This window comes from Protomyctophum parallelum (genome assembly GCF_964188405.1).
Source record: "Protomyctophum parallelum genome assembly, chromosome: 9".
In the NCBI taxonomy this organism is placed as follows: domain Eukaryota; kingdom Metazoa; phylum Chordata; class Actinopteri; order Myctophiformes; family Myctophidae; genus Protomyctophum; species Protomyctophum parallelum.
The window spans coordinates 43,433,360-43,460,859 of NC_139706.1; the positions used below are offsets into that span (position 1 = coordinate 43,433,360).

The 27,500-nt window shown below is 43.0% G+C and overlaps 1 protein-coding gene across 4 annotated transcripts in view; it reads right to left on the reverse strand.

Moving 5' to 3' along the window:
- Positions 1-27,500, reverse strand: part of gria4a (glutamate receptor, ionotropic, AMPA 4a) — a 193,328-nt gene that overhangs the window by 37,899 nt on the left and 127,929 nt on the right. For all 4 annotated transcript variants that reach the window (XM_083773980.1, XM_083773981.1, XM_083773978.1 and 1 more), the window contains exons 11-13: positions 23,908-24,114; positions 18,402-18,617; positions 14,452-14,612 (exon numbers count right to left, since the gene is read on the reverse strand). In XM_083773980.1, the coding sequence (XP_083630106.1) occupies positions 14,452-14,612; positions 18,402-18,617; positions 23,908-24,114 (584 nt within the window). The remainder of the gene's footprint in view (positions 1-14,451; positions 14,613-18,401; positions 18,618-23,907; positions 24,115-27,500) is intronic.

Here is a 27,500-nt window from a genome sequence, read left to right on the forward strand (position 1 = left end):
TTTTTTTAATCTGATCTCAGGTCAGAATGGGTTCATCAGACCAGTGTGTGTCCAGTGGAAACCTCGTATGAATCTGATCTCAGGTCAGAATGGGTTAATACTCTGTGAGTCCTGTGGATTTCTTATAATGTAGCACATTACCAATACCAAATTATGAAGGTGCTGGTGCACTGTTCATTGGACGAAGAAGAGACAAATAAAATATCTGTATCAGACCCAATATTCCTGGGTGGTAATAGCAAATCAGCCCCTCTTTTACTCCATTTACGCACAATACAACAACGTCTGATTCTGAAACACGGCACTGCACCTCAGGTCAATGTCAAGGCTTACAGGCTTTTAGTACAACGCCTCACGCCAGTGCACCTGCCTCAAAGTTCGCTCCATTATTTGAGTCAGTCAGTCAGGCTGGTCATTTAGCCAGTCAGGGGATAATGTAACTCTCTGCCTTTATTCCCGCTATAAATGTCAACCTGAATGCTCTGCTCATGCTGATCTCCAGGGAAGAGGAGTGGAGTGAGAGTGAAAAGGAGGAGAAAGGTAGTGGTGTTCTCAGATTTTTTTACATCTGATTTTATATTTATATATATTTTTTGTATAAATGTAGACATGTAGACATGTAGACATACTCTTCTTACAAAGCTAAAAAAATAGGGTTGAATTGGTTAATGTTAGTTCTTTCTGTTGCCACAAAGGAAAAAGGATCCATCATTTGCGTATTTCCTGAATGAATGAGCTCTCTGTCAACGGAGAAGTGAAAGGCTGCAAGCAAGTTAAGCAACACCGTTGTGTTCCGGTGATACACAAACATTAGTAACCCATGCTTGACTTGTGGTGACTGCGTAATGCATAGATATAAAAACCTATCCATGCTTCATTGGCCGATGCAGTTCATTGGAGCGACGGTGTATCGCACGGGTTCCCAAAGTGGGGTCCGGGGACCCCTAGGGGTACTTGAGGGAGTTCCAGGGGGTACCTACTAGCTCAATTAGAGATATAAGGAACTAAATGGACCATAAATGGACCCTTATGGGTCTGTACAAATGGAACTAAATGGACCCTAACGGTTCCATTTAGTTCCATTTGTACACCCTCTGAGTAAAAATAACAGTGGTTTTACAATATAAATTGGGGTACCAGAGATAGAAATGCCATTAAATCGGGGGTCCGTAGCATAATGTGTGTGAATTTGGGGGTCCATGAAATGAATATGTTTCGGAATCACTGCTAGAGCCGTAAAAATCCTCCCTTATCGGTGTCACTTTGGCATATGTTGTTGCACGTGTGCGGAATGACAGAGATTGAGAGAAGACGCATAGTTTATCCTTCAGTAAGGCTGTGGAAGTATTATTATTTTGGATTCATTGGTGAAAGGAGGAGATCAACATCAATGCAAATTAGTCATGGTGAAGCTAGCCTGACCTAAGCAGAGACATTTCTGGTCTAGAGGGGCGGGTCGCGCCTCAGAAATGCGCGCACACTGATTGGATCTCATCGATCTGTCCGTCACCCCCGGCCCCTCCTCTCCCCCCTAGTGCAGCGCTACGTCACATCATTTAGAGCGACGCCCACCCGGAAGGGTTGACTCCCACTTTTAGACTGGTTCAGCCCACGGCTTTTTCCAGGCTTTCATCTTTCGCGCAGACGAAATGAAAGCCTGGGTATCGAGGCTATGGTGAAGCAAGCCCAGCACAGCTCCACAACACACCAGTAGTCACAGCATGGGAGCGTAATGTAAGTTACAGTATGTAACAATGATAAAAACGCACGCACGCACGCACGCGCACACACACACACACACACACACACACACACACACACACACACACACACACGCACACACGCACACACGCACACACACACACACACACACACACACACACACACACACACAGCCGTGAAGTGAAACTGACATTTGAAACGGGTCACTGCCAAACAAAACATCATTATTATGTTTAATATAGACCTCTGAATTATGGTTCTAAATCATTTGGCCTGACTATGTAATCATATTGTGTTGTTTGTGTGGCACTGGTGGCGGACAAAAACTAGTCCTCAAATATTTAATTTCAGCATTTACCCTGCGTGTCTGCCTGCATTGCATACTAGTGCATGCAAGTATGCCATTGCCAGCCTGTATGCATGTGGCCTGTTAGAGGTGGACAGTAACTGAGGAAATGTACTTAAGTACTGTACTTAAGTACAGATTCAGATTTTTACTTTACTTGAGTATTTGATTTTTTAAATACTCGAGTACATTTCCAAGACAAATTATTTTACTTTTACTCAAGTAAATTTCTAGGCTGTAGAGTACCGAGTACTTTTAGGTTGGCTGTTTTTTAAGGGGCTTTTTTAAGGGGCTCAAAAGGAGGCTTCACTAACACTGTGTATGGATCGTATGGAACCAAAACAAGATTCCAACACAGATGAGGTAACAGCAGCTGAAATACCACACAGTGCAACACTCCCAGTCATACAGATCAGAAGACTGTGGCAATCAGTCATGTTTCTAGACTGTGATATTGCAAATAAAATAAAATGGCATGTGTTTGTACCAAGGCAGCATCCATAGTTACAGATGTGCTTGCACCTGCCTCTGTGCATAGTTGTTTTTGAGTTAAAAATCACACCCGTGTGAACTGAGTGGTGCAATTCACCCCCCCCCCCCCCCACCTCTCTCTCTCTCTCTCTCTCTCTCTGTCTCTCTGTCTCTCTCTCTCTCTCTCTCTCATTAGCAGGCAACAGTGCAGCACTATCCCTCTCTCTGTTTCTGGCAAACAGCACCCCTACTGGTACTCATTATGGTGACACGGACATTGCTGTTGAGTGGTTGCACCACTCAAAAAACAAAAAAGAAAACACCAGTGGTTGAAGAACAAAACTACCCTACACTCCATTCTTTTCAGTTGCAGTAGTTGGCTTTGTTAGGAGGAAGTTGCTTTGATGAAGTAAACATTTCTCTATTGGCTTTATTGGCTCCTTATTGTTTGTAATAATACTCATAAGACTCATGTCTTCACAATCAAATGATCTTGGTTGGTTGTATTGGAATAGGAATGTTATTATGTTTGTTTTTGTGTACAATTCTTTCACACGTGCAACACAACCCCACATGTGTCCCACATTGTCCCACACAAACACACAGTTACACACTCTTTGTCCCACATCTGGTGAGTTGGGATCTGGTCACCCTAGGAGAAAGGCATTAGTGCCGAAATATTTCAAACCATAATTCAGCTGCACTGGCTGGTAGTGCCCCCCCAAAATTGAGACAACCCTACCGGGCTTAGTAATACTAATTAGCATAATTAGCTAATTATTCCCCAAAACAAGAATAACTATAACTTTGCTTCACTTAACTTAGAAAGGTGATCTATAAGAGTCTAAGGGCTCCATTAAGCAGTTCAAATAATATTACAGTTTTATGAGCTGGGGGCGTGTGGTATGTCATATTGCAATTTTGGGCATGTTAAGAAGCGCTTTCGACACCCCGTGGATTGCGCAAAACGGCCTTGAATTAGTCATGGGTGTGTTTAAGGAGTGTTTGAGACGTACCCAATCAACATGTCCGTACTATTCTCTTTACCAGTCAGCTGATGTCACATACGGAATGCGCACTTCGTGGGGATTGTGGTATTACATTTTTTCAGGCTGGCACCATAGAAGACATGACATGACTTTGTCACATTTGGGTTAATTATTCCTATTGCACTGCATGCTGTCACCTTTATGCCTCAAAATAATTTGTTTCTATTGAAAAACACCAGTAAAATAACGTTTATTATATTTTATTTCATTCATTCATGATGAAGGAATGAGTTGAATGCTGCTGCTTAATGCTGTGCCTGTGGCCCGATGGTATATGGTCTTCGCTCTTAGCATTTTATTGAAGAAGACTTGAATCGGGTGTGATACAGCATATGAAAGCAAACTTCCCACGGATTATGGAGATGTTTTTATTTATTTTGAAGGTTGAGAAATGAAATAATTACGGCCGTTTCTAATCTCAACATTTTACAAAAAAAATAGCAAAATTTTCTCATAGAAACAAGTAAATAGGTCTATAAAAATAAGTGCATATAACAGGGGTCTGTAACCTATTTTAAATGAAGTGCCATGTTTTTATTTTCTAGATAGTGAGTCTGCCATATCCAGATTAATTTTAATGACACCACATTAAAATAAAAAAACATATTTTGATTGTCCACAAATATAAAGTTCTTCCTTCTTTTTAAATATGTTCTTGCACATTGTTATAATGATCATTATATATCCCCCTGCAGTCAGAGTTCATAGTTTTAATGAATGAATGTGATGCATTGTGAGCTGGTATAGATCTGCTATTTTCAAAAGTAATCTTGGAAAAAAAATATTAAATTTTTGGATTAGCCGTCCTTAGTTGGGCAAATGCATTCATCTGGGGATCCTTGACATGGGAATGTGCTGTGTGAGGATCACTGGTTTAAACAACATTAGGAGAAAAGCCCAAATAACCACTTTAGAAACAAGAAAAGCAACCACAACTAGTAGGCTACAACTACCAATATTTACAAGCAACTTTACAGAAAAAGAAGCCGCTTATAATAAACAGACATGGCAACACTCCAGCAGCCTCCCAGAGCTGCTCAAGTGTAAAATCAAACAGTGCTTTTCGCGTTTATGAGGTGGTCAGACCCACGTCTAATCGTTATGCGCTGAGGGTTTTTAGGTCAAGGGGCTTGATAGCAAATTGCGCAAAGCGAAAATAATTAACATATGGACACTCCCACAATGCTAAAATATTCAGGAGCGCCGTATGCCATATGTGTGTGCGTTCAACACGGGCCGATATGCCTTTCATAATACGATTGTGCGCAGAGCGAGGGCAATTTATGTATTACCCCATTGTAAAACGGATCTTCAAAATGGCACCCTAAGTCTATGTTTGCGATGTTTAGAAATGCATCTGTTACCATGGTGCAATCATGCCACCCTTTTAATTTGCATAATTTGAATAAGTCGTGAAATAAATGAGGTCAAAATAAGGACATTTCTACATTTTAGGATAATGTGGTCTGATGAACCCATTCTGACCTGAGATCAGATTCTAAAAATGTCAGTCGTTCTTCGATTTTTCAAAAAATAGCAGACCTACAAGCTCGTATCGCGCCACTCGGTGGCGCGATATGAGCTTGTAGATCTGCTATTTTTCAATAGCTAAAGCATAACATGATGCTGACACCAAAATGGGTAGCCGTTCAGAATGGGTTAAAGAGCCTGATTGCTGTTGGTACACATTACACAAGTGTTCTTGAATCATTTGTTCTTACACATCAAAGAACGGAACAGATCCTTGTGACCACTTTTCTGGTGTGCCAAGATTTTGCGGAGAGGATGACTCAAATTGTCCATTATTAGCCCACATTTTGTGCATCTCTCCAAACAATATGCTTTCCTTTCCTTTTCCTATACTTTCAAAGTGCGTCATATTAAACACAATCTCAGAACCCATTCGGTTAAAGACACAGGAACTGGGTTTGGCTCCTCCCCTTTCTTAGACCACTTAATCCCGGGTGCTTCTGTGTTTATATTCCTACTAACAACACTACATGTTACGTTTAGTTTTGCAGTGACCCCTTCAAATGTCAGCTCACTGGCATGGTTTTAGTTTTGCAGTGACCCCTTCAAATGTCAGCTCACTGGCATGGTTTTAGTTTTGCAGTGACCCCTTCAAATGTCAGCTCACTGGCATGGTTTTAGTTTTGCAGTGACCCCTTCAAATGTCAGCTCACTGGCATGGTTTTAGTTTTGCAGTGACCCCTTCAAATGTCAGCTCACTGGCATGGTTTAGTTTTGCAGTGACCCCTTCAAATGTCAGCTCACTGGCATGGTTTAGTTTTGCAGTGACCCCTTCAAATGTCAGCTCACTGGCATGGTTTAGTTTTGCAGTGACCCCTTCAAATGTCAGCTCACTGGCATGGTTTAGTTTTGCAGTGACCCCTTCAAATGTCAGCTCACTGGCATGGTTTAGTTTTGCAGTGACCCCTTCAAATGTCAGCTCACTGGCATGGTTTAGTTTTGCAGTGACCCCTTCAAATGTCAGCTCACTGGCATGGTTTAGTTTTGCAGTGACCCCTTCAAATGTCAGCTCACTGGCATGGTTTAGTTTTGCAGTGACCCCTTCAAATGTCAGCTCACTGGCATGGTTTAGTTTTGCAATGACCCCTTCAAATGTCAGCTCACTGGCATGGTTTAGTTTTGCAGTGACCCCTTCAAATGTCAGCTCACTGGCATGGTTTAGTTTTGCAGTGACCCCTTCAAATGTCAGCTCACTGGCATGGTTTTAGTTTTGCAGTGACCCCTTCAAATGTCAGCTCACTGGCATGGTTTTAGTTTTGCAGTGACCCCTTCAAATGTCAGCTCACTGGCATGGTTTTAGTTTTGCAGTGACCCCTTCAAATGTCAGCTCACTGGCATGGTTTTAGTTTTGCAGTGACCCCTTCAAATGTCAGCTCACTGGCATGGTTTTAGTTTTGCAGTGACCCCTTCAAATGTCAGCTCACTGGCATGGTTTTAGTTTTGCAGTGACCCCTTCAAATGTCAGCTCACTGGCATGGTTTTAGTTTTGCAGTGACCCCTTCAAATGTCAGCTCACTGGCATGGTTTTAGTTTTGCAGTGACCCCTTCAAATGTCAGCTCACTGGCATGGTTTTAGTTTTGCAGTGACCCCTTCAAATGTCAGCTCACTGGCATGGTTTTAGTTTTGCAGTGACCCCTTCAAATGTCAGCTCACTGGCATGGTTTTAGTTTTGCAGTGACCCCTTCAAATGTCAGCTCACTGGCATGGTTTTAGTTTTGCAGTGACCCCTTCAAATGTCAGCTCACTGGCATGGTTTTAGTTTTGCAGTGACCCCTTCAAATGTCAGCTCACTGGCATGGTTTTAGTTTTGCAGTGACCCCTTCAAATGTCAGCTCACTGGCATGGTTTTAGTTTTGCAGTGACCCCTTCAAATGTCAGCTCACTGGCATGGTTTTAGTTTTGCAGTGACCCCTTCAAATGTCAGCTCACTGGCATGGTTTTAGTTTTGCAGTGACCCCTTCAAATGTCAGCTCACTGGCATGGTTTTAGTTTTGCAGTGACCCCTTCAAATGTCAGCTCACTGGCATGGTTTTAGTTTTGCAGTGACCCCTTCAAATGTCAGCTCACTGGCATGGTTAGTTTTGCAGTGACCCCTTCAAATGTCAGCTCACTGGCATGGTTAGTTTTGCAGTGACCCCTTCAAATGTCAGCTCACTGGCATGGTTGCATAATAAAAAACAGAGCTGTTCACTTATAATTACGCTGATGGTTAATGTAGTTCATTTTAGGGTCAAAACGGTCAATATCAAAAGACATAATTAGCCATAAGAACAGATCGGGAGACCAGTGTGGGCAGGGTAGGCTATACACTACACCCCCAGGTGCCTTTTTAACCCATTCTGACCTGAGATCAGATTCATACGAGGTTTCCGCCGGACACACACTGGTCTGATGAACCCATTCTGACCTGAGATCAGATTTAAAAAAATGTCAGTCGTTCTTCGATTGTTCAAAAATAGCAGACCTACAAGCTCGTATCGCGCCACTCGGTGGCGCGATATGAGCTTGTAGATCTGCTATTTTTCAATAGATAAAGCACAACATGATGCTAACACCAAAATGGGTGCCCGGTCAGAATGGGTTAATTGATTTGCTGCAAGAGCATTTCATTTAAATCTGATGTCTCTGTCAAGGTCAATGTGATATCTGGCTGGAGGCTGGCATCACTACAGTATGTCCAAGCAATAATTAATCAGCTGTTCTTTTTTTGGTTTGACAAAATGTTCGGAATCTGACTGGATTTATATGAACAAAGAAAATCCTTGCTCTTTCGGGGGACATTTCTCACTATCCACTGTGGATTGACTGACATTATGTTTTGCTATAGCCTGGAAACCAGTCAAATCTACCACAGGAAAAAAACGAATAGAAAACCCCCACAGTGATTAGTCAGGCCATACCTCAAACATTTCTGGATCAGGACCCACTTGAAAATCTCAAAAGCCAAAGGACAACATTGGACTAGTTTCATTAACACATTGAGTTCCGCCTGGTGGACAAAAGTGGTGGTGCTTGGGTGCCGGATGTTTTCAGGCTATTCCACTATGACTCACATCTGGTTTTGGCTTCCATCTTGAATGGTAAAGTATTAGCGTTAATGCTACTGAGCTAAAATAAGGCCAATCTTTGCTCTAGAAAACACCAATGTTCCCATCGCACTCACCGGATAATCAGAATAGTTCTGGTCAACACCACAGACTGCACATTAGTTTCTGAGAAAAAGCCTGCAAAGCGAATGGCTATTGAGAAACAACACCACTGCGGGCGGGGCCCTGGCAACCGTTTAAGCTGGTAGATTGGCTTTTATTTTTAACATGCACAAATAAAGGAGACACATCAGTTGCATAATTACCAATACCAATGACAACGAAAGAGTCGAATAATAGCCAAAGCATCTTTTTCCTCTGTATCTGTCCTGTACTGCAGCACTGCCATGACAACTGAACATCCCCCGCGGGCTCAATAAAGGTCTCTCTATCATATATACTCTTATTTTATTGTATCTTCCTTGAGCACAGTTTTTCTTTGAACATGCATCTCATGGAGACCCGAGTGAATGCGGAGCAGAGGGAATTGAATGAAGGCCAAGGAAAAGTGATATGAAAAGCCTTTTGAGTGGCAGGTTCCTTCTGTGGGGTGGAAACCTTGTATGTCCCGACCTGTTGGACTGTTGAACCCATGGAGCTCGAAATATGTAATACAAACATTGAATATTGGTTGTAATGTGTATAAAACCTATGACACACGTTTCACTTTAAAAAGAAAGTTCAAAAATAGCTCATGTCACTATATGACTCAGCCAAAACCATATGATAAGGAGTTACCACCAGATACAGACAGATATCTGGACCTAGTTGACACAAAACCTATACAAAGTCGATCCAGTTCTTTAACCCATTCTGACCTGAGATCAGATTCATACGAGGTTTCCACCGGACACACACTGGTCTGATGAACCCATTCTGACCTGAGATCAGATTAAAAAAATGTCAGTCGTTCTTCGATTTTTCAAAAATGGCAGACCTACAAGCTCGTATCGCGCCACTCGGTGGCGCGATATGAGCTTGTAGATCTGCTATTTTTCAATAGCTAAAGCATAACATGATGCCAACACCAAAATGGGTGCCCGTTCAGAATGGGTTAAGTGTTCTAAATAGTGTGGTAAATAAACCTGATTCTATTTACTGTGATGATGTATAATGATAAGAGCGCCCCTCACTTCACATGAGTGTGGTCTTTTTTCTTTATGCAGTTATTTATGATTGTATTTTTCTTTTTACAATTTTTTTAGATCATTCTAGGTTCACACAGAGCTGCTATCTGTGGCTTCTATAACAACGCATTCAAACCTCGGCCACTTCCTGGGGGGTGCAGTGAATACAGTACGTCACCATCCATCATCACTGGATCTACTGTACATCATTGCAGGTTTTCAGCGAGCCCACACAGTTTCTGCAGGAACTGCTTTCCAATTGTTTTTGTTCTACAATTCCCTGCTTTCATAAGAAATGAAAATGGAAGAATCACACTTGTGTGAAGCCAGATAAGCATCTTACACTGACATTTACTGCCATGAAGAAACATTAAAGTCCATAGACCTGGCTGGGGACAAAAACAAACATCACAACTGCCTCACAAAAAATAAGGAAATTATGTCATTTTGAGCTTGCATATGCTGTGAGACAGAGAACAAAGCTGACTTGAACTCCATGGCTATCGTCTCGGATTAGGGATTAGTGTAGCTTGGATACATCTCAGTTGTGAAGATGTATTTATGTTGACCACATGACGTCACACACAGACATCACGTGATGTCATTTGCCATTGATTTGGCCTGAAAGTTTGTACGGAACAAAATGCTTCATAAAACGTCCATAGAATTGGCCACACACAGGCACACCGCACACATGACATCACAGGCGGAACACACAAAGCCAAGCGTTGTAGGGGCTAGCGCCCCTCCAAAACTCAATGATGAATTCCAGTCACAAATGGAGATACAAGCTTTCTGCCTGACAGCGGAGATGTAAAAAGCCCATTGAGTGTCAGATTCCCTCTCTCTTTTGGATATAATATGGCATTTCTTAGTACAGAACCTATAGCATCTATCAGTTGCCATGACGGCAGTAAGCCGGCTCTATTCAACAGCACTGACAGCGGCAGGTGATTTCAATGACGAATGCTTGCTTCATGTTAAGCATCACATTATCGCTATGACGACCCAAGGCCTTATACACACTAGTCTATGGCAAGGCCCTATTAGTGACAGAGAGGTCTGTGTGTGTGTGTGTGTGTGTGTGTGTGTCTGTGCGTGCGTGTGCGTGGACGTACACACCAACTATCACACACATTGTCTGCCTGTACAGTGTGCACCATCACAGCGGTGTGTGTGTGTGTGTGTGTGTGTGTGTGTGTGTGTGTGTGTGTGTGTGTGTGTGTGTGTGCACAGCATTTGTGCATGCACAGCATTAGTGTGTCTTCCATTTTTCTGAGTTTCAGGGCTGGAATTGGCCTGTCACTCAAAGTAAAGCAGGAGAGGAGGAGAGTGACACAGTAGAGAGAGAGAATGAGGAGGGCTATATCAGCAAGCAACGAGTGCAGCGGAACGGACATGAAGTTTGGGTGAAAAATAAGTATGTTTTTGTAACTTTTTGCACAGGCTGTTAAATGCAGATGAGGAGCAGAACGAAGACCCTGCTGTCCTTCATAAACCGTTAACTCGTAGGAATACCTAAATACGTCCTAACAAGAGCACTGACTCAGTTAACCACTTACAGTACGTTTTAACAGCGGGCGACAGCCAGACGAATTCTCCAGAAGTGCATTATTTGTCTATGGGACCCAGTGACTCCCGGCGATAGCAGGCGAACAGGCAATGTATGGTCGAAGAGAGGGTGGAGCAACGTCGCCCAAAAAGATACAAATAATTCATCTTTTCGGGCGATAACGGACGATTGGGCGATGCTCGCCCGCTGTTAAAACGTACTGTTACAGCAGTGATTTTACTTTTGAATGACCCCCTTAACAGTGCAGGTTTTCAAATGCACACGTTAGGGTCCATTTGCTTCCATTTGTATACGGTCAGAGTTACTGACTTGTTGTAAGGGTCCATTTGGTTCCATTTGTACACTGTCAAAGTTACAGTCTTGCAAGAGTCAATTTGTCAGTTTCTTATGGGCTTGTGTCGGTCAAGTTAGAACTCCCTCAAGGACCCCTGAAAGTCCCTGGACCCCACTTTGAGAACCACTGACTAGTCGAGCACCACTCTCTTAGATCACAACACGTCACAGAGCTTATAGATCGGTTCCCGCCTAGCCCATTCTGACCTGAGATCAGATTCATACGAGGTTTCCGCCGGACACACACTGGTCCTGATGAACCCATTCTGACCTGAGATCAGATTAAAAAAATGTCAGTCGCTCTTCGATTTTTCAAAAATAGCAGACCTACAAGCTCGTATCGCGCCACTCAGTGGCGCGATATGAGCTTGTAGATCTGCTATTTTTCAATAGATAAAGCATAACATGATGCTAACACCAAAATGGGTGCCCGGTCAGAATGGGCTAGAACAGGGGTGCCAGGGTTCACGTGGTTAAATGCTATATTAGGCCGGGGTACCCTGAGGTTATGTGCTATAGATCCTGTAGCATTTCCCTCTACACCAAACCGCTTTGCCATAAAATAGCCGGTCTAAAAGCTATACTGTAGATCTACTGTTATTTTTGCCTAAATGTTCACCGCCAGAATAGGGACACGTGGTTCAAGTGAGTGCATTTATTACACAGGCTTGGATTTAGGTTAGAGTTATAGCTTCAAGTAAAGGCTAGACTCGAGTAGTTTATTCAATGCCATTGCATCTTTTTACATAATGTATTATAGATAATTATATACAGAGATCTGTGTATCTCTCTCTCTCTCTCTCTCTCTCTCTCTCTCTCTCTCTCTCTCTCAGCACAGGAGGAGTATCCAACTCCACCATAATTATACAGTATCAGCTGTATACAGTAAATGAATGCCCTACTTGATCATACTACAGCTTCACAAAAGCATAACAAGTAGTAGATCCACAAGCGAAGCGACACGTTTCGAGCTTGTAGGTCTGCTACTTTTGCTATTAAAAAATAAAATAAAATAAGTGACAGTTTTGGACATAATGAGGTTTCCACCCGACAGAGATGATATCTCAGCGGCTATACCAGCCGAATGCCAACGGACATAAAAGCCTGCATGGTTACCGAGGCTAAGCGACTACCAGACTGTCACATACAGTAGCTCTTCACTCTGTTCTGTTTCATAAATGTATACGGTACTCTCTCTGTCGTTGCACTCTTCACAATCACCTCCAATCCTGCATTCATTCTCTGCCCTTTTATGAGAAAAACTCAGTTTTTTTCTCCTAGCCGCTCCCTCCACCGCCAGTCTAGCGGATGTGATGGATATGAATATTTCACTGAACTGCATTCTCAGGTTATCAATAATAAAATGCCACATTCCCTATAAATATTCTACAAAACTCGAGCTGGACGGACCTCTGGCCCTTCAGTGCTCCATGAAAGATTCATGCATACCTACGGTAGCAAAATGCAAGCACGCCAATGTGGCAGCACCACATGGCAAGACCAAAGGGCTATGGTGTATGAGGGAAATTGTCAATTACTTACATTCCGACGCACTGCCATTCCGACCCTGTCCCTAACCCTTACCACACGCGGAAGCCACATACTAGTCGGAATGCCAGTGTGTGTGTGTGTGTGTGTGTGTGTGTGTGTGTGTGTGTGTGTGTGTGCATGTGTGTGTGCGCATGCGTGCGCATGTGCGTGTGTGTGCACGCGATTATATGGCATACAGTACAGTATGTGTGTTACTGTGTTTGTGTATTCCTGGTACATCTAACCTCTATTTCACCAGTAAAAATGCATTGAGACTTGAGTCTCATGGCAACGATGCAGGATATTTCACAAATTCCATGGGCAGCACAGTAAAATAATCTACAGACAGAATGTATCTAGCTCATTGCTAAATAAGGGAGGAAATGTCTAAAAAATTCCACAATTTAAGAAACTTTTCAATGAAGCCACTGTTATGTAGAGTCAGAAACTACACCTCCTGAATACTATGTAGTCAGAAACTACACCTCCTGAATGCTATGTAGTCAGAAACTACACCTCCTGAATGCTATGTAGTCAGAAACTACACCTCCTGAATGTTATGTAGAGTCAGAAACTACACCTCCTGAATGCTATGTAGTCAGAAACTACACCTCCTGAATGCTATGTAGTCAGAAACTACACCTCCTGAATGTTATGTAGTCAGAAACTACACCTCCTGAATGTTATGTAGAGTCAGAAACTACACCTCCTGAATGCTATGTAGTCAGAAACTACACCTCCTGAATGCTATGTAGTCAGAAACTACACCTCCTGAATGCTATGTAGAGTCAGAAACTACACCTCCTGAATGCTATGTAGAGTCAGAAACTACACCTCCTGAATGCTATGTAGAGTCAGAAACTACACCTCCTGAATGCTATGTAGAGTCAGAAACTACACCTCCTGAATGCTATGTAGTCAGAAACTACACCTCCTGAATGTTATGTAGAGTCAGAAACTACACCTCCTGAATGCTATGTAGAGTCAGAAACTACACCTCCTGAATGCTATGTAGTCAGAAACTACACCTCCTGAATGCTATGTAGAGTCAGAAACTACACCTCCTGAATGCTATGTAGAGTCAGAAACTACACCTCCTGAATGCTATGTAGAGTCAGAAACTACACCTCCTGAATGCTATGTAGAGCCAGAACCTACACCTCCTGAATGCTATGTAGAGTCAGAAACTACACCTCCTGAATGCTATGTAGAGTCAGAAACTACACCTCCTGAATGCTATGTAGAGTCAGAACCTACACCTCACCCCGAAAGCTGAGAAAAACATATAGTTTTGAATTCCCATTTCTGCCAAACAGCAAGCTAGTATATCCTTTGACTGCAGAAGTGGGGGTGGAGGGGCATCAGCTTGACCGGCTGGCGCTGGGTCATTTTCAGAGCTTTCATACAGACTGTATGGAGGAAGCATTTGAAAATGGAGAATACTTTCGTGAGAGAACTCCAGATAGTCACACAGGCAGAGTGCAGAGAGAACTAGAAGTTTATAAATGGCAAAATCGACCATCTCTTAGAACAACACACCAGCAAGAAGCACCATTTAGCATGGAAAACAATCAAAGAGCTGTCGGGCAAGAATTCAAACTACACCATCCGAACAAAGGTAACAAAACAAGAAGAGATACAAGGAGATAGAAGAGAGAAGTGCCCACACACAGTTTCACTCACCGTGGCGAGATGTCACAGCCCTGCTGCATGAAGGCACCCAGTGAGAACCAGAGAGAGTTGAAGATTCCAAACTCGTTGGGGGGTTGGTCAGTGGGACCCAGCTCAGTGGCGCCCTCCTCTGGCTCCTCAGCGTGCCACTCATATGGACTGAATCGACTCACCTGCGGGGTTAAAACACCAACAGAGATATTTCTGTGTTGGTTCTGTTCAGATTATCTCATACAGAGTTTAAGTGGTTATTTCATAATGCACCTTTCCCTTCCTAGTACTGTAGGAGAGTCAAAAGTGCATTTGTCTTGAAATGTATAGTGGAGAGAAAGTATCCAAAATACAAAAGAAACTCAAATAAAGAATGATACTATACTTACATGTTGCTGGACAGTAACGTGTACTTTGTTACTGTCCAGCACTGCTTAGCATGCTACTTCATGCTAAGGCTGTCCCCAAACGTTCGAAGGTTCGGAACTTCGCTCGTTACGTTGGCACTTAAACCTCAATGCATGGGCTCAAACCTTTTCCTTTTAATTTTTAATTATTTTGTTTGGTTGTTTTACAGGAAAAAATATATCAGAATGCCAAGCCCAGTCCTGCTAAAGCCCAACAAGGTTCTGTCCATCCATCTTCAACCGCTTATCCGTAGTCGGTCGCACGGGCAACAGCTCCACCAGAGTGCTCCAGACTTCCCTCTCTAGAGCAACATTGGTGACTTCCTCCTGGGGGATCCCAAGACGTTCCAAGGCCAGAGTCGATGTGTTTCCTCCAACTGCGCCTTGGTCTGCCCCGGGGTCTCCTCCCATGGGACGTGCCTCGAGGACCTAGTATCCTAATAACCAGATGCCCGAACCACCTAAGCTGCATGGCTCCTTTCCATGCGAAAAAGCAGCGACTCTACTCCGAGTCTCTCTCGTGTAACTGAACTTCTCACCCTATCTCTAAGGGAGATGCCAGCCACCCGTCGAGGAAAACTAATTTTGTCCGCTTGTCACGATCCGTGACGTGCTGGTTTTCATGTTTTCTAGCAATGGTTGGTGTTTTACTTTTCTGTTGTGTTCCTCTGATTTTTGAAGTATTGTGTACTTTACTTGTGTGCTTTTATTTTGTAGTATTGCTCCTAGTGTTTCCTGTCTGCCTTGTTACTGTTTGTCTGCCTTGTCTAACCTGCACTGTGATTAGCCTAGTGTTTCCAGTTTGTCCTGTTAGTGGGTTCATGTGTTTGGTCCGACGGAGCATTGGTCCGAACGACAACCTACCTCAAACCCTCACCCTAACCCTAACCTCCCCCGGGGCAGCACACCCAAACCTAACCCCAACCCTCTGCCGACCCCCAACGCACCTCGGACCAATGCTCCTTCGAACCAATGCTCCGTCGGACCATAGTATGCCTCCCCCTGTTAGTTCCCTAGTCTTTCCCAGTGTTGATTTTCAGTTGAGTTCACCTGTGTCCTTGTGTGTTTATACCCCCCTGATCCCAGTGTTTCCTAATTCATTGTGGTATGTTACGTGTCTCTTGTCATGACACCTAGTGTGCTTCCAGTCTTTTCGTTTGTATTTCTAATTTTTCAGTTATTAAATATTTTGAACCGACCTACTCTGCCTCAGTGCCTCTGCCTTCTCCTGCATTTGGGTCCTAAAAGCTCTCCTGACTTGAACTGTGACACCGCTTGTATTCGCGATCTTATTCTTTCGGTGACCCACACTTGACCATAGGTGAGAGTAGGAACGAAGATTGCTCGGTATAGACAGAGAGCTCTGCCTTCAAGCTTTGGCTTTGCCGACAAGGTTCTGCAATACAATAATCCTGAGTCCAACACCAAAGTAATGTAATGTCTCTGACAGGCACTTTCTCTGATGCATGCGTGCAGCCGCAGCATACAGTGCTCTTTCACGCAGATAGCTTACATGCAACAGATCACGTCCAATACGCTTAGCTAGATAAACGTGTTGTAGCTACTGTCCCCCTTTACCATTACATTATAGAGAGACACATGCATAGCATGGAATTGAATATTATCCAGCAGCAAATAATAGCAAAATGTATAAATTATCATTTAATGATAAATAACAACAATGCATAGAAAAAGGGCATATAAGCATAATCATCATGCAAAAGAATAAAGCCACTTTATATGATCCAGCAAGTAAACAGTTTTATGGTCTACCTTGCTTTCTTTGGGGTGAACTGTGAATAATATTAACGTGTCGCATCTATGACGCGCTGTGAGCTTGCAGATCAGCTATTTTCAAGACGTGGAAATTCACTTTTTTTTCCACCAATAGAGTATGCAATGTCACCCCCCATAGGATCCAAAATGAATTGAAGCTTGGTAAAAAAAAGCACGTTCTATGGTTTGGTGCTCGAAAGTAAAAATAAATCTATTAAATTAATTAAATACGATGGTTCGGGCGTCCCAGCCGATGCTCGAATCCTAAAAACCGGGCTCGGGTCATATACATACTTCATGCTTTCTTCAGAGCTTCATGCAGGTTTCCACACCATAAGACGTGATAACTTAGTACCTAGCCCTTCAACACTGAGTCTATAGGTGGTTTGAATGAGTGGGTGACAATATTATCACACGAAAAGATCAAATTACCTACCTAGGTTCCATCCTGGAGGCCAATCTTTCCGGTGATAAGATGGCCACCAACGTAATCAAAAAAGTCAATCAAAGAACAAGATTCCTTTACAGGATCTCCTCACTGGTCAGCAAAAACACCTTGAAGACCTTAACAGGAGCCCTCGTACAAGGTTTCTTTGACTATGCATCCACCTCTTGGTACCACAGCACCTCAAAGGCCCTTAAAACAAGGCTCCAGACCTCCCAAAACAAACTGGTCAGGCTCCTACTTGGCCTCACCCCCCGAACCCACCTCACCCCTGCCCACTTTGACAGGCTGGGATGGCTTAGGGTCGTCGACAGAGTACAGCATCTTGCAATGGGTCTGGTCCACAAGATTCGATACACCACCAAGATACCCATGTACCTGTCTAAATACTTCCTTAATGTAAACGAAGTCCACACCCACAACACCAGAGGGAGTGCAACAAACCATGTTCAACCCAGATTCGGCACAAACAAGGGACTAAATTCTTTTCGCTCCTATGCCACCAAAATGTGGAACGCCCTACCAACAGTCATTAAGACATGTGAATCCCTTGACTCCTTCAAAACCGCTCTCAAAGGGCACCTACGGATGGCTGCAATTCGAAACTGGCCTCTGTAAAATCTGAATCCCCCCCACCCCCCCCACCCCACTTTCCCTCACTGTATATTGTATCTTTTCCCTTTTTTGCTTCCCATATGATGAATTTAGCTACATAGAAATGTCTATTTGTATGTCTCTAAATGTTTGTATGTCTTTAAATGTTTTGATGAATTGAACAATGTGGACCCTGTTGTAAACAAGTGTAATGCTTAATTGGGTCGTCCACTCACAGTTGACAGTCTTTGTATTGAGTTTGTGCTTAAAATGTACTGTAAATTCTACAAACTGTTAATAAATATTTCAATCAATCAATCAATCAATGAGCCACAGTGCATCTGGTTTGGCCAAGTTTCTAAAGGAACACAGTTGGCTGTGTGACGTATATACACCTCTTTTCTAATCAAACCGCAGGTGGCCTTGGAAGCCAAATGGTTCTCAAACTGTACATTTCGAGGTCCCCCCCACCCTCGTTGGACTGTCACCCCTCTCCCCTTGATGGACTATTGTGAACACATAGGTTGCATATAAGTGTATCAGATTACTAGTACTTATATATAACTATTTTAATATATTATGCTTTTAAGCAGTAGTGTTTTACAGTAGTCATTTTTTTTTATAGTATTTTTATATAGTGACTGTGTATGTATTGTTTTTTCCTGTTGTCTTTTAACCACTGCACAAAAGAAGTTTCCGAAAGGAAAAATAAAGTTTGTTGAAGTTGAAGTAAACACTGTCACACTTACCAAGAACAGCACAACGCTGACTCCGATGTAGGCGAAGACGATGCACATCCAGATCTCGTAGGCCAGGGGGTCTAGGAAGGAGAAGACCCCCGGTTTGGACTTCTGGGGCTTTTTGATCATGATGGAGATGCCCAGAGACATGAAGGGCTTGGAGAAGTCGATCACCTCCTCCCTCACCAGCGTGATGGTCAGCGGGGCCACCGCTATCTCTGCTTTCTGCAAGACCAGAGAGAGAGAGAGAGAGAGAGAGAGAGAGACAGAGACAGAGAGAGAGAGAGACAGAGAGAGAGAGAGAGAGAGAGAGATAGAGACAGAGAGAGAGAGAGAGAGAGAGAGAGAGCTCAATGATTGGACGTATACTCTACGGCAGTGGTTCTCAACCTGTGCGTCCACATGGGGGGAGGACCACTCTAGGGGTGTAATAGTTAATTAATCTCATCTAATTTCATTAAATAATGTATTCATAATTGATCCTAAGGGTCCATTTGGTTACACCTGGGAAATTAAAGACCCTGTGTGGTAAAACCTGTGAAGGAAGTAATAAAGGGAGGCCCAACTTCTTTCCAATATGGCTGTTGTGAAAAGAAACAACTCATGCATCGTGATCGAATCTCTTAAATCTAAAATCTCTGAGAGTCGGTGAAGACGAAGGAAGGAAGGAGAATAACGATAGCAGCGAGGACAAAACCTGATCATTTATATTCCGTTTCCATCACACGTGGGTGTCATGCTCCAACACAAATAGCTGATCTACAAGCTCACACCACGCTGCAGACACATTGTGAGCGTGTAGATGGGCTATTATCGGCACACAGCTAAGCATAAATCAGGCATTACGACACCATCAAGGGACAAGGCCAGGGTAGGAGGAGAAAGGAGAGAAGAGCAAGAAAGCTGGCCGAGAGCGGGCATGAGGGGGAGGGGGAGAGGGAGACGGAAGGAGGGGAGGTGAATGAGGGAGGAGGTGAAGAAGATGGCGGAGAAGCAACAGAGGAGTATTTCATGGACATGTGGAGGGAACGTGTCCAGCAGGGGGAGTGGTTCTACCAGGCTAGAGGGAACGCGCGTGGAATATAAATCATTCATCAAGGTCTCACTCACTCGTCACGGATGCAGGTGCGCTTGCGCGCAAACACACAGGCCAGCTCACGAACATGCACGCACACTCACACTCACACTCACACGCACACTCACACTCACACTCACACTCACACTCACACGCACACTCACACTCACACTCACACTCACACTCACGCACATACAGTTCAGCCAAAAACATCATTTCTCCAGTGCTTGGTGAAGGATGTGAATTAGTCCAGGGGCCATGACCCCACATTTACCGAATCGGTAGGTACCATCTGGGCAATCTGGGCATCTTCCTATACATCACTGGATTAAATTTTTACATGATAGACCTTGCTGACTGGTAGCTCATTAGTGTTCACCTCTTAAAGTAATGACTGCTGTCATTCAAAATGAATGACAGGAAGTGCCTTCCCTGGAAATCTAATTTATTTCATTATATCCTCTCCCTGAGGTATGTCTGCATGCATAGATACATGTAATAATCTCTTATGTCATGTTTGAAGTAATTTGTCTAATAAACTGTTGTTGGTAGATTTTCAGGTTTTAAAAAGCTTTATTGTGATAGTGTTCGTGATCAAATTTGATGGGTCCGTTTATTAACACAGGAAAACATATTATGTTCAAAGTCCATATTCAGTACAGAACATCAACCTGAGTAGTCGTGTGTGTGTGTGTGTGTGTGTGTGTGTGTGTGTGTGTGTGTGTGTGTGTGTGTGTGTGTGTGTGTGTGTGTGTGTGTGTGTGTGTGTGTGTGTGCGCGCGCGCATGTGTGCATGCATGTGTGAGTGAGAGATATATGCTGACTTTCTTTTGGTTTTCTTTTTTGCATCTCATGCTCTCTCTTTCAATATATAATAGCCTATATTTCTGATCATGCAAACTTGCCTTGGCGTCAAGCTCTGCAAATTGAGAACACTTATTCTTTTTCTAATTCGGGAATGTAGTGTTTTTCGTCTGATTGCTGCAAGGCAAATTATGTTTTTCTCCACAACAGCCTTTTGAACTGATATTATTATTCATGGTCTCGAAGTGTGGTACACAACATGCAAGTCTATACATACACATAATTATGAAACAATAGGATAGTTTTGAGACGCCCCCCTGGGCCTTTAAATGTGAGTGTGAGGCATGCTTGCTTAACCATTCATATTGCCAGAGGCAATGCCGAAAGGGGAGACACCGAGACACCCGGCCAGCGTCTTCCTCAAACACTATAAAAGACCTAATCTGTTAATATTCTTTCTCTCCATTCTTCCTCAGGCTCAGGCTGCAGGAGCAGCCACAGCAGAGCACCTTTGCTTTGGTTTCACTGTTTAGGTTCCCTGTCCCCCTGGGCAGACCTTAGTGCACAGCCGCGGACAGAAGAAGCTGCATTTGACGTTGGAAACGAAGCTCCACCTCCGCGGCTGACTGACACGAAGGAGAGCGTTTCCGGGAATTTGTCCGTCGCGTCAGTCAGCTGCGGAGGTGGAGCTTCTTTTCCGTCCACCAGCTGTCTAAAAACTCGGAAATGACGTGAAACGCAGCTTCTTCTGTCCGCGGCTGTGTGCTAAGGTGGAGTTCGTCTGTCTGTCTGTTTAGGGTACCAATAGGTGACAAAGTGGCGCTGTAGAGCTTCACACTGTGCACAGGTGCATGATGGGAAGCTGAGTTTTTAGTGTTAGTGTAACACCAGCACAGAGCACAGTGCAGTACAGACTACGGTGTAGCACATGCACAGGTGCTACACCGATGAGAGGCAGTACAGAACAATACATACAGTAGTCTGACAGCCAATAGTCTGACAACCAATAGTCAGACAACCAATAGTCAGCCAATAGTCCGACAACCAATAGTCAGACAACCAATAGTCCGACACCCCAACAGCACCACTCAGTTCAGACAGGTCTGATATTTGTTTTGTCTTAGAGCCAGGCCATAAAACTGTCTATTGATCTTTAGGTTTTGTTTGACGAGGTTGTTTTATGGTGTGGCACCGAAGGGGCCAGCCATGCGTGCGTGTGTGACAGAGTTTTCCCATCTACTGAATATAGTCTTAATTCTGGTCCAAATGTAAGTCCATTTTACAGTTCCTATGAGCAGCAACAGTACAAGTTGAATAAACCACTAAAGTTTCAAACGTGGGGAGGAAATCAGAAAGCATCTTTGCTTCACCCGAAAAGTCTGGCCCCTGACTCAAAAGTAAAGTTAGGCACCATTGATAGAGTGTAAACCTACAGGGTCATGTGACCGATGCAATAGAGTGCCAAAGTCTTAACGTCACTCGCTCATCCCCTGGTTCGCGGGGTTTTTCTCTATGGAGAATATTAACTTAAAATCGTTTAATATAAGAATTGTGGTCCAAAAATAAACAAACTGTCTCGGCAATATTGTTGGGGAGGTATCTCTGTATCAGTATCAGTCAGTCACTCATATTTGATACAGTCTGTTTCTAGTGAAAATGCAGCAGTAACATTACCGTTTTCTCCCAGTCAGTTGATTCTTCATATCCATATGAGTGAAACCGCTGGGATGAGTTGTTTATTTTTCAAACACAGTTCTTATATGAGGCGATCTAAGATCCCCCCTATTGGGATTATAATAAAATAGTACACAAATGCGTGAAATAGCGCCCTCTAGCGATATTAACGCCAGACTTTGGTGCTCTATTAGGTAGACCTGGAACAGCTCTATGACGACTGAATGAGGAATTCTCAAAAAGCTCAGTGAGAGATGCCTGACGGACATCATGTTGGAAACTGTAAAATGCTCCCTAAGGCTTCTTCTATGTTTGCCCTTTGTGCTGCTCTGCTGTTTTAGTTGCCTTAGTTTCAATATTAAATAGGATGATGAACTTATAAGTACAGTTCTTGAGTAGCCTCGCGTTGCGATACTAATATATCAATGCCTTAGTTTCAATATTAAATAGGATGATCAACTTAAGTACAGTTCTTGAGTAGCCTTGCGTTGCGATACTAATATATCAATGCCTTAGTTTCAATATTAAATAGGATGATCAACTTAAGTACAGTTCTTGAGTAGCCTCACGTTGCGATACTAATATATCAATGCCTTAGTTTCAATATTAAATAGGATGATCAACTTAAGTACAGTTCTTGAGTAGCCTCACGTTGCGATACTAATATATCAATGTGCTGCAGCATATAAATATGCATTTAGGGGCGGATGAAGTCTGGCTGTGCCAGGCTAGTTCTTGAGTACTTTGTTATATTCCACCATTACTGTATGGCATGTAATATCTCATTTAGTGGATATCTTCATTTTGTTGTTGCTTTCCGCTGCAGTTCACTCAATATCTCTGATCTCTAAAGCTATGTAGTGATATTACTGTAGTGTATAGTAACGATCTCATAACAAGGTTCTCATTTAGTGGATATCTTCATTTTGTTGGGGTTTGCCCACGGTGGCAGACAGACAGTAGAGGAGTGATTTGTTGACAGCAGGGAATGATCCAAACCTGATGAAGCAGAACTGTCTACTGTCCCTGTTCCACACAGGAGACCCCAGGCTAATTAACCTAGCCTCCAAGGAATTGCAAAACGATTGTAATGAGGCTGTCTGCACACACACACACACACACACACACACACACACACACACACACACACACACACACACACACACACACACACACACACACACACACACACACACACACACACACACACACACACACACACACACACACACACACACACACACACAGTAGTGCTTTTATGAATGATATTTTTGCATATTTAGTTTTTGCCATTTTAGCCGCCGAAACATAACAGATCTAGCTCTTTGTGCATGGTAAAAGTATTAACACAAGCAACTAAATAATAACTACACTGGATCCAACGGCACAAACGTTATTTCCTGAAAAAGAATATAACCTTTTTGGATATAAGGTTTCCACTACGATATAATCATCAAAGTTGCAGACAGTAAATGCATACTTGCAAACCAGCAGCACACAAACTACCCAACCCCAGTGATTGAGTCACTTATAAGTAAACACTCCTGCTGGTCAAATATCACCCAACTACAACTGAAAGTTGCTTTTTTGATTTTGATTGGAGTCAAAGTACTGGAGTGCTGTGTCACAATGTTGATAATAGACTGTGTTACTGTCCACCACTGAAAACTCATCTAATGTAGTCTCTAGTGAATCAATAGACTGTGTTACTGACTGTCCACCACTGAAAACTCATCCAGTCTCACAGTCAACAACAGCAGCATACAGCAGTCAGTCAGTCAGTCAGTCTGTCTGTCTGTCTGTTTGTTTGGAAAGAAGGAGAGAGAGTTATCCTTCTGTCAATTAGTCCCTTTCTGGCCCTCTCCCAACTGCCACCATTTCATATCCTTCACTTCAGGAATTCCTCTGCCTCCATCCCTCCCTTTGCTCACCCCACCTGTCCGTCTGTCCTTCCTTCCTTACCCCGTACACAAGCTCTCCCACCATTCCGTTCCATATCTTGGTCTCGGGGTCTCTGGCTCCGTACTTGCCATCCGGTACGATGGCGATCTTGTATTTGATCCCGATGTGTTTGGCGATCTCGGCGGCCAGGTCCACGCAGTAGCCCTCGAACTGGTCGTTGCCCTCGTACAACTCCCAGTTCTTCTTCAACATGACGTAGGGCCCCTCCTACAAAAACAATAACAAATTAAAAAAATCACACTTGTGTGAAGTGAGGGGTGCTCTTATCATCATACATCAGCCAATCAAATCATCACATTCTGTGCTCAAACACATTCGGTGCACAAACACACTTATACACACAAAGCTGTGCATAGGAGGGGCTAGCGCCCCTCAAAAACATGTCTATTTGGAATGAAGACAGGAAGTAAGAACTTTGTTAATTCAAAATTGTTACATAAGGTCAAGATGCGTTGCAATGCAACACGTGAACTACAACTAATATGTTTGTGTGTGACGTGTGAGAGGAATAAACTTTAAAAATAACCCGTCCAGTAGAGCATAAAAGTCTAAATCCTTTCAGTGAAAATCCCATGAGTCACAACGCACAGCGTTTACATGGCAGGCGGAGAATTCTAACAGCCGGCTTTTAAAAAGGCCATTGTGTTTCGGGCTGCAACAATCGGGCTACAACAACACCAGCACTGACAGCAAAGGAATGAACAAAGGAAAAACAAAGAGAATTGCGCCGTCTTTGATAAAGTGCCATAAGAAGGCAATTTGTGCATATCCTTATGGGGCATGCATGCAACTGCACATTTGGAGTGTTGTGTTGTGGAGATGGATTGTTGAATTGCATTTATTGAATGACAGCACACTTGCACTTGACTCGCAATCAAAAGAGACTTGCCTGAATGCACACAAGACACATGAGCAGGCAAATGCATATGGACGTATGGAGAACACGTGTTCACATTGCCATTTGTCTTGTAAATTGTTTTGTTATTTGGGAACCACACCAGCCTCTACCATCGCTACAAGAGGCTGGTTCGGGCACCCCAGTGCATCGTGGGAGGTCAGCTTCCAGGGAATAGAAGCGATGTGTAGCCAAAGCTACAAAACTTGCCTGAATGCACACAAGACACATGAGCAGGCAAATGCATATGGACGTATGGAGAATACGTGTTCACATTGCCATTTGCCACACGTCACACAAAAAAAGAAAAAAAAAAAGAAAAAGGCAACTAAAAAATACGGGGAAGCAGCTTTTTGCTTCTACGGGCCGTCGGCATGGAACAAGCTCCCACTGTACCTTCGTCAGGCAGCCTCTGTAGACATTTTTAAAGCTCAGCTCAAGACCCACTTCTACAACATTGCTTTTAAGTGATCTTATATTTTTTTGTTATTCATGTCCTCACTGTATTGCATTACTGCTTGTTTTTTAATGTCGTTGCCTTGCTTTTCTTTTATTCTCCATTGTTCTGTAAAGCACTTTGAGCTGCATTTGATGTCATGAAAGGTGCTATACAAATAAAGTTGTATTATTATTAAAGCTGAGCAGATCGTCAAGGACAATCACAACCCCAGCCACAGTGCGAGTGTGTGTGTGTGTGTGTGTGTGTGTGTGTGTGTGTGTGTGTGTGTGTGTGTGTGTGTGTGTGTGTGCGTGCGTGTGTTGGAGTGATTGCAGCTTGTCAAGGGGCTATTTTCGGTGCACAACACAGCAGCACATATAATTCTAAATTAGGCATAATTCCACTAAATCCAACCAGAATCTGAACACACACGCACGTACATGCACATGCACGCACACACAAAGGGGGGACCTTTGACTGACAGCCTATCCATCCGTTAACAGTGTGCTATGATAATGTGCCTGCGGGGCTCCCCGCCCTGTAATCCTGCTGAAATAATGCAGCCTATTAAAATACTATCCAAGCCGTTTTAATCAAAACACTAATCTCATCAAATTAATCACACCCGCTAACACAATGCCCACCACACCCGAGCTATAACCAAACACATCATCCAATACAATGGAACAATGATGGCGTATATCGGAGTCCCTTTCTCCTTCTGGGAAATTGATTTGCACAGCCAATTGAGTGTCTAATCAAAAGGGTGTTTTACATGCAGAGGCTATAAACAATGGTTACATGATAATCATTAGCAATACAACAATAGGCATAGCAGCATGTCATTGTCAATAGAGCTAAAGCATGCAGGAACTTGTAGATTGACTATTTTTGTGTTTACATTTTTCAATAGGGCTTATGTGTTAAATCAAAATGAAGTTTGATTGTGTAATTAAAGTGGAATGCTCTTTTCATATAGGCTACCAGTATTAGATGTGCATGCCACTATGCCTGTAAATATAATTATTTTAATGCCAATAGGCCTACTTTGTATTTTTACTTATTTTGTAAGTATTTTTATATTGTGGCATTTTACTTAAAGTAGCACTATGTAGAAGGAAAACGGGTTCAAATCCGGGGCAGAAGAGGAATGTTACAACATAGTGTATCTTTAAATATTTATAAAAGTACTTTTTTCCACCCCTTAAACTAATAATGGTGTGGCCATGAATGTGCCTAAATGAAACCCATGTACCATATCATTTAATGTCACACAAATAAAGAAAGAAAAGCATCACATATATAAAGCAACACTGACACAATTTATGATAGCTAGCTTGTATATCCTTGCTTGCTCAAATAGTTTCATTGTGTGCATATAGCACAGCCTCCATCCCTACCATTTAGTTTTTTCAGTTTTTTCTTGGTTGCCCCACTTCGTGATTGTGTTGCTGTATCTGTTCTCTTTTGGAAATTAAAGGGACACTTCACCCCTTTTGCAACCAGATATTATTTTAATTATGTTTGGGAGACAAGAAACACTTTCCTGGGGGGTTTTTATGTGGGTAATATGTGTTTTTAGATATTTTAGTATTTTAAAGTGTCCATGATGTCATGGACACTGGTCTCACTTCCTTCCTGGACTACAATTACCATAATGCTTGGTGCACTCACCCCATCTTGTGTTGCAACTCCCCTCTCCCCCTGTCTCTCTCTCTCTCTCTCTCTCTCTCTCTCTCTCTCTCTCTCTCTCTCTCTCTGTAATTAGCAGGCAACAGCAATGATACCCGCCACCACATATACATCTGTCAAGTCATGAAACGATACGATGCAAAGGAACAAGCCAGAACACTGTATCATCATCATCTTCAGCCAGAGAAATAGAACCACCCATCCTGTTGTGCATACAAAAACACATTTCTCCTCAAATCTCATTATCAGAGACATTAGCCAGCCTCATGGCGCTCATTTCATGAATCACATGAATCACTGTGTTAATGAACAGCAAAACACAGCCCAGAAAACAACAACTGCAAAACTATTAAAAGCGCAATACATCGACACACAACACCACCACTGCCATTACATGAAGACATATGGACCCAGCACCTACCAAAGTGTTACCACCTAGCTCACACCTTGTGTCAAAATAAGGTAGGTCTCATGTAGGCCTAAATACTACTGCATACCTGCTTGTAAATTCGAAGTGTATGCAATCTCAGATTTTTGCCTCTCCTTGTTTAATTTTCCTCCATTCCA